Genomic DNA, 8,875 nt, shown 5'->3' on the forward strand with positions numbered 1-8,875 from the left:
TTACAACACACACGTACACACACACACACACACACACACACATACAAGACAGCCCAGAACTACTTTCATGTGCTACTTCAAAGCATCAATTAAACAGGAGAAAGGCTGGATAATAACCATAAGGTTATCCTCATCGTAATGAGCCAAAATATTCGTTGTGACACATCAAAACACTAACACAGCTTCTAGCCAGCACATGGAAATGCATTAACACCACAGCAGGGAATAGCTTACACAGAGGTGCATGCAAATAAGGGAGCAACTTTTTAAGGACAAATCTTAATATTTGACAAAACCAATATACCAAACACAATATACTGAGACTTCAAAGTTCTTCTGGAATAGTGGCTACACCAGAACAATGTTGACATACTGTAACCTCAGTTTTAAAAACACAGGCATCACAAAAGGGGCTTTGTGTCGTTTTTTTTTTTTTTTTTTTTTTTTTTACAGAATAAAGGTTTTTTTTTAAATGCCAAATGCATACTCATGTATGAAACATCCACATACCAAACTGATACAAAATTATATATATATTTTCCATTGCCAAACTTGATTTAAAGAAAGTGGATATTTTCTTCTGCAAGTGGTTTCTGGTGGTTTCAAAATCTAAACATTTATAGCAAACTCTAGGCTATACAATGCCTTGACAGAATGACACAAGAAAATAGCCTTTAAAACCCACAACACACTTTGATGTGTACAGTACACTGAGCATAAAGAATTCTGTTCACTGCAGGCAATAAATGACCAACACTCTGCACCTAGCATCGAGTATAATGTGAGGGAGAGAGCAACGCTATAGCAAAGCCCCCGTACTGGTCTCTTAATGCTGATTATAGGCCTGAGGAAGGAGGAAAGTACATCTCCAATCAACATAAATGGCCACTCCCTGCGCCTTTAATGCCATGTGGAAGTCAATGGGGGGAATAAGGACACAGGTCAAATCAAAGCACTGAACAGAAATATAAAAAAGTTTATGATGAACTGCTACCCCTGACAAACCTCAGAGGGAAGGGGGAGGACAACCAACAGCAGCGCACAGCATGTCAATTCCAGATCATTAGAACCAGTGTTCACAGAGCTGGAAAAAAGCATATCCAGGGGGTTGTACAAAGTACAAAAGAAAGGGCTTCTGAGCACATCTCATTGTAATGAAATATTCCACATGGAACAAAACATGACAACCAACCTCTCTCCAAGCTGCACATGGCATGAGAAAATTGCTGACTTGCTACGCTTTGATAGCAGGATGCAAAAACCAAGGCAAGAAAGTAGTAATTGATTGACAGAGTAACTGGCCCCATACAAATCATTTAATGTTCCTCATCATACAATTCAGATCAGTTCAGTCAAAGAGAATCTTTAAACTGTCAGTTGCATTTGTAGCCACATGTATGCTTCTTCATGAGGCAGATAAAAATTTGTCTTGATTTTCCTATGGTAAATGCAAATGGGTGTCCTAAAAGCTGTCTCAAAATTCCCTAGAAGTACTACAAGAAGACACGGCACTGTATTAGTTTCAGTAACCAGCATGAATTACTTGCATGAACAAGTAAGATGGATGCCTTTATACCTTTTCAACATCAGGCCAGAATGTGTCCTATGTTGATAGCCACCTCCAAAGCTGGTTTGAGCAGTGACATTGCAATTTATCGCTAATCTTTCTTGGCAACATTTGGCATGGCTTTGACTTGGTTTTTATGATTATCCAGCCCACTCCCAACTTGTCCAATACGGCCATTTGGCCAAAGTGTCCATATTTGACCAGCTGTGAGTGAGAATGTGTCAGATTATATATAGATTATATAGCTATCATATCTGCCCAGGTTAATTAAGTGAATAGGTGTAAATAGATAACTGGTCGGGTGTCCTACAGGTGTTACAACCTCTTAATATTTACTTAAAATTGTTGCATAATTTAATATCTGATACAATATGCATGTAGATGAAAAATTTAAACCTTGTTATGTTACTGGTCATGCTTTGTGAAAGATTGGAAAATGAAGGTATGGACTGTAACTGGAACATTTCTGCATGAGCTAACATTTCCTGAGAGTCCAGGTATAAGAAGATGGTGCTTACCAGAAACTAGGGCAATACATGCTGACAGGGAAGTGAGGAATGTTGCTACAAAGCAAAATTTCAATATGCAGGCTTGTGGACACCAGGAGAAGAGTAGTTGAACAGCTGTGGGGTTTAGCTGAGCAGACACAAGTTCTACTGTAGTTTTCCAGCTCAGTAGATACTCAGGTGTGTTTTACCATTAATGTAAATGTGAATCAAGGCACTTTGGTATATAAACTATAGGCAGTTATACTTGACAACCAGGCACTAGTGTGTTGCGTTTCTATTCTGCTCCTTTATTTGCTCTTTTTCCCACTCCTACGCAGATTTGGTTAAAATCTCCAGTCGAGACAGCCCTCAGGCTCACAGATTGGCCATTAGTGGTATGCTTTCGCCCCCATCACTCAGGCTTCAAGAAAAGAAATGTGAATTTTCTGAAAATGATTGTGTGTGCTGCTGAATGTTGACCCCCCACACATCATATCTTTACTGCACCTACTGTTAGCGCTCTCAGTCAGACGTCTTGGAAAATAACTTTCCTCTTATAAAGACCAGCCCGCTGTCCTCTTTGTCCCGTGTGTCACACATCAACAACATGGTACGAGGAACTGATCACAGTATGATTGTACCTGGACTAGTTTGTGAGATGTAACTGTGAGCTTCCCTTTTGTTAAGTTTCTAGGACACATGTCCTCTTCTTTGATATGTGGCCCAGGTTCCATTTTCCAAAGGTATCTTAAATATATAATGATTCTAAACAATAGATTTAAAATAGGACTAAAATTGTCTCTGCCTTTTGATGCTTTTAGGGACTACATTGAGTCTTACCGTTTTCTTATAAGAATCATTATGGTACTAAATCCACTTCAAGCAGGGAAGACAAGATTATTTGACGTTGCTCATTTCTTTACAATGTAATTTAAAAGATATTTCTGTCCGGGTAAGGAAAATTTTCATTTTACATAAGTGATATTAGTCACTTAGCTCTTCTCGCTTCTCGTAAACTACAGTCTTCCAATCCACCTGTCTGTGTCACTTGGTTAGAGCTGCATGGGATAAATCCCTGTCATATCAAGTATAATTGGGCCATATTGTCTATATTATGCACCATTGCACTATTGTATATATTATAGATATATATTATAAAATAATATGTACATAATAGTTTATGTCTAAGTTCAGTTTATTTAGTCTGTGTTTGTACATTTAGAGCAATATAAAACCGGAGTCAAATTCCTTGTATGTGTGCACATACCTGGCCAATTCAGACTCTGATTCTGATATTAACACCCTCAGCTCATTAAGCCAAAGTTCTGTATTATCTACACTGCCAAAGCAATTTCTTTAGTGGAGAACAATTTAGTGAAGTGAACAATTTGTGTGTGTAATGGAACTTTTCAGCTACCATAGACACAGGAACTAAGATAAAAATGGTAGACAAACATAGCTATTGCACAGCATAAAAAGGTATACCAAGTTGAACAACATGTAAAAGAAAACAAGCTGCCCAACCACAATCCACTTTCCTCTTGGCCTCTGACTGGTGCACTTCTCAAGGAATTTGGCAATGCATTTATTTCATTTATGCAGCACTAACCTTCTGGGTCTAACCAATTAACTTTCCCCTTTAACCTCACTCCAACTAAACAGAGTTTCCTCCTCACTTTAAGTGTTTGTCCCATTATCATGTTTGTAGTACTGGCCTGCACTTTTGCACTGAGAACACATTTTCACCCTTAATTATGGGTCTGCAAAGGAAACTCTTTTACCACTGACCTCAGAGAGGACACCTCTCTGCAGTGTCCTTGACAGAGCTTTAAGAAGCTTGACCTCCATGAATTTAATTTTAGAGGCCCATCATTTGCCCAGAAGGTTGACATAAGATATGTTTTAATATTACAGAGATAAATCCTCAACAGCAAATAAGACAAGCACGAGCCAAGCTGAAGTGTTAGACTCTCTCAACCACTGGTTATGTGACTGGAATGATTAATAATGTCCACATAAGTAAGTATGCATGATGTGAAAAAATGCTCAGAGCTGTATTTTGCATCTACTGTAGATGACAGTGATCAAGAGGACAGTAAGTTATTCTGTCAAGGGTAGGTGAACTCATCATAGTTAATGTCTAATTGTCAATGTTAATGACGCAGTCACAACGGTATGACCAATGACACAGACCGCATTTTTTTACAGCATCTCTGATTAAAATTATTGGGAATGTTCCTGTTAATGAGCTGAATTTATTGCTCTGGCAGAGGCTGGTGTGACAGTGTGTCCCATCTCAAAATTGCAGCTAGCATATTTTTCACAAATGTAAAACTGTGCTGCCATTTGAGCTTAATGAAACAAAAAGCCAACAGAGTAAGCTGACAGCAATTATAACACAACATATAAACACAATGTGCAAGTGCTAGAATTGCATTGAGAGGCTCCTTTTTAATTGCACTCTGACAAAGAGTAAGCTTTCTGTTGAATGAATCCAGTGATTCTCTTGAAGATATTTTTGAATTTAAGTGATACTTTATCACTCAACCGAGTCCTGATTTCCAGAAAATATTAATCAACTTTACTGTGCAGTAGCACCTTTAGGGGCGATTTAGACTAGAGAATAAAATAGGGTTACCAAGACGAGAGAGAGAGAGAGAGAGAGAGAGCATGGTGGTCAAGCAAGTGAGTGAGAAGAAAGTAGTTGAATCAGAGTAATAAAACATTATTTCTAATTGTTTTACAGGGTTTATATTCCAAAGCGCACATAACCATGCCCACACACCACCGAACAACCTTGCTGCCAATCACAGCAACGCCTGATTTGGTCTGAATACAGCCTTATTGTTCATCAGCGACAACTGTAGTTACTGGTGGTGATAGTTTAATTCCACAGCTCACAGAATTCTAAGGGGAGCAAAACAAACTATTGTCATTTTAATAAATAAGTCAGGCAGTAATTTTCCTTTTTCCATCCTTCTAAAAGCAAGATCTTATTTTATGCTGCACTTGGCAGGATTCTGAGAACAGCAAAGGTGAAAGTAGTTGTCTCCTCGCTAAGAAATTAAGGTGTGCAGCTTATTGCTTGCAGCTCTTCATCTAAAACAACTCGCTGTGGCTGCACCTTATTGTTTAAATACTCCCTGCAATAATTTAAATTGATCCGCTGTCAAAAAATGCTGAAAATTACCATTTTGTTTTGTAGACGGATTTTTGATGATTTTGATGTATTTTTTGCGACTACTTCATCATAAAAGTCAACTCGTGTTTTGCCAGTTAAATGCTTGAAACAGCAGTAGGAAATGTTAGGTTTGCATTAGCAGTAACTTAATACAGCATTTTCCTGGAATCTTGCCACAGACACCCAGTTTTTAATACTGCAATCATATAAATATTTCAATAATTTCATTAGTGGCCATTCTGCGGGTCAGATGGGAAGCTTTGGATGGCTGCATTCTATGGTTTTCCTCATGCGTCATACCCATGCACTGTATCTGGTGTCTACATCAGTTTCATGATGTAAGACGGGGAAAAAAAATCTACTTTCACAGATATTAAATGGGATTTGGAATGTTAAGGCAGAAATACTTGAAGGAAATTAATTGTGAAATGAACTGTGAAACATTGTCTTCAAAGCAGTTTGGCAATGCTCCAGTTATCTAGAAGTCATAGATTCAAATCTTTGTGTGGAGTTTTTTTTGCTGTGTTTGCATATGTTTCCTCCATCTTTAAAAACATTGTGTAGGTCAAGCGAAATGGAACATATAAATATGTCCTGAAATGAAGGTATCTAATTGAATTGTACCACCTGGACAGTTTAATCTACAGCTCTGTTCTTTAGATAATATTCGTATATTCGTCATATATTAGCTACTATATATTATTCAAGTAAAATGTATTTTCTATTTTTTTCTGGGGGGATCTGGCCAATTGTTTTTAACAACTGTCATTACATGGCAGATTTAATATTAATGTAAAAAAATGTTTTTTTTAAAAGACTTTTAGCATACACACTGTGACATTCTAATAGGCTTCCAAATAAACATATTGGTTAATGGCTGAGAGTGGGTGAAAAGGAAATGCACATCTAAATTTAAACATCTCCTAAAGCAAAGTAAAAAAACAGATCAAATACGTGACCTTATGCTTATTGTACCCTGCCCCATGAATGTATGCGCCTGTTAAAGGGCACTTCTGAGGGCAAATATCCCTGCTGAGAACCATAAAATTAGTACCAAAAGTCAGCAAACACTGTCCTGTATGCATAGTGAAATTAAAGAGAACATGCAAATATTATAAATCATCTTGTGTGCAAGGTCTGAGACATTTTGCCAACAAAACTGTAAACTTTTTGAATGACATTTTGTCCTACCTCTGGTGTGGCTAGGGACCCTCCGGCGGCCTGTCGATGAGCTGTGCATGACATGCTGGTAGTGAGACATGTCTGTCGCCGTGTTGGGAACACGGAAACTGTCCTGGAACCTCTGCATCAAATCCTCTACTGACTCCGTGTTTGGGTCAATGGCTATGAAAAAGAGATATAAAGTGAAAATGGCAGGCACATCAAGAGGCTTTAGGTGAAAACACAAGATATAGAAAAAAAGAAATACACACAGAAATGCATGAAGGCAAACACCCAAAAATAGCTTGCTTTATTTTTTTGGGAAAGATAAGAGATTAGAGTATGATATGCACCATAAGCCACTAGGCTGTCCCATTTAGACACTGTAAGAAAGCAGCACATTGTTATTTCTTCTATTCCATTTTTTTCTGGCTTTTAAATGATTCCATCAATTCAATATTGCTTCATCTCTACAGGGATCCTGCCAACACTTCCCCTGATGGCTCAGTCTCACTCTTCCTGATGAATGACTCCAAAACAACTGGCTGTGGGAAAAGAGGGGATAGTAGAGAGAAGAAGTTGCGTCCCTTTTCTCAGAATAGAAAATTACAAGAGAGGAAAAGAAAATACCTCTTTCTAGATATATCTAGAATTTCTAAGGAGGTGTTGTTTGTCAGGATTATGGAAATAACTACTGGCCTGATTAACATCTGAATCATAAGGCACATACACAAGTTATTTCTCACTTTTGTTAAATTGTTAGATAGGTTGTATTTTGTAATACTGACATATATAGTGGTTGCGCTTGCAGCTTTGCATATCAGAGAAGGATATTGGCCTTGGTGGAATTCTGCACTCTCCCTTGTGAGTGCCCTAATGAGTAGAGAATATTATTCCCTATTGTGTAACATACACAAAAAAGGTCAAAACATATCTAAAAGAGGTATTCAACTACATGTACGTGTATGTAGCCCTTTATTAATAGAAGCTGCCTAATTTGATATGGCTCATGAAGTATTATCTCAGTTTAAGTGAGATAGTATATATAGTATATAGTATCAATATATCAATATAGTATCTCCTTAATCAATCTTTAGGAGTACTGCTTTGTGTATACTCTATGTAGGCTATCATATCTGCAAATAGCCTGTACTGTATGAGTGTGGGTTTGAACAACTGGGCTCCAAAACAAACAACCGCTTAAAAAAATTGAAAAAAGCTCTGTCCCCGGACTTATAGCAGTATAGCCATCTCCAAAAGATGGGGCCATTTATCACCCCAACCACCACTACCCCCGCCTATCATCAACATCTTTTGATCTGTCAGTCTGGCTCTGAGGTGTACTCTTTCCATGAATAATGGTGATGTGTTGCTCCCAGTGGATGCTCATCATGCATGCCAATGAGCAAGAGCAGGGGAAGAGGGAGATGAAGAGGACGAGGGCGAAAGTGAAGAGGCAGAAGTATTCACATTGTTTTTGATATCATAAATGGAAAGCTAACAATAACAGAGGCTTTGCAGCTTTACAACAAATATTATCTTTGTAATGATACACATTTGTTTCGGATTCACTTGTGGTTAAACTGAGCTTGTATTTTGTCAATCAGGGAATTGCTGATGGTAGATCTATAGTAACAGGCCCCAGTAACCGCGTGTAAGAGATAATGCAAAGTGACCATGACCTCATTCGGTAGCCAGATGTTGGCTTATGCCCTCCAGTAAAAGACATTTTTTGCTTTCTAAAGGACTTGCCTTATTCTTTTAGCAGTCATAATAACACTTTGTAAAAGGTAAGAATTATTTTTAGGCGTCTGAATTACTATTTGTTTTAGTGGGCATTAAAAACAAAACAATCTAGCTTCCACCTTGTGCTGTCTAGTAACTTGTCCATGTCTCTTGACACAGTAAGCAGTTAAAATGATGGAGTGAAATCCTCAAAGGGCATTGGCTACAATATGTTTTAGCTCTTCTGTGTGGCTGTTAATTAAGTTAGTCATCCATTTATCCTCAAACGTTAGGAAAACAACTGCAGTACTAGGCAGTACACTCACTGTTTAGCAGTAATAAGCAGTGAACAAACCCATACCATGTGATACATAAGCCTTTTTGTTCATTATATACTGTATGTATTTAGATAGAATAGTGTATCTACATGTATTACTGACTAAGACCCTATCCACTGCCCAGAGGTGTTATTTCAGAACATCTATTCATACATGATTGAAAAGGGAGTCGGAGAGTCCAATAGTGTTAGATTTTTTCAAGGTAACAAGACTTCTGTACAGCCAGACATCTGGATATCCACTTTCTGAAAGAGAATTTCAGCTATAACAGTGTGTTAAAATTTGGAATTCCTTTGTTATATATTACAGTATCTCACAAAAGTGAGTACACCCCTCACATTTTCCGCAAATATTTCATTATATTTTATATATATATATATTTTTTTTTTCATGGGACAACACTGAAGAAATGACA

The 8,875-nt window shown here is 37.7% G+C and overlaps 1 protein-coding gene across 1 annotated transcript in view; it reads right to left on the bottom strand.

The window, feature by feature from the left end:
* The window catches only part of LOC118332891 (astrotactin-2-like), a 252,036-nt gene that overhangs the window by 155,500 nt on the left and 87,661 nt on the right, over positions 1–8,875 (bottom strand). The window contains exon 4 of the mRNA XM_035668325.1: positions 6,428–6,580. Coding sequence (XP_035524218.1) covers positions 6,428–6,580 — 153 coding nt within the window. The remainder of the gene's footprint in view (positions 1–6,427; positions 6,581–8,875) is intronic.

Source organism: Morone saxatilis, unplaced genomic scaffold, assembly GCF_004916995.1.
Source record: "Morone saxatilis isolate NCDOM2014 unplaced genomic scaffold, NCSU_SB_2.0 Contig21, whole genome shotgun sequence".
In the NCBI taxonomy this organism is placed as follows: domain Eukaryota; kingdom Metazoa; phylum Chordata; class Actinopteri; family Moronidae; genus Morone; species Morone saxatilis.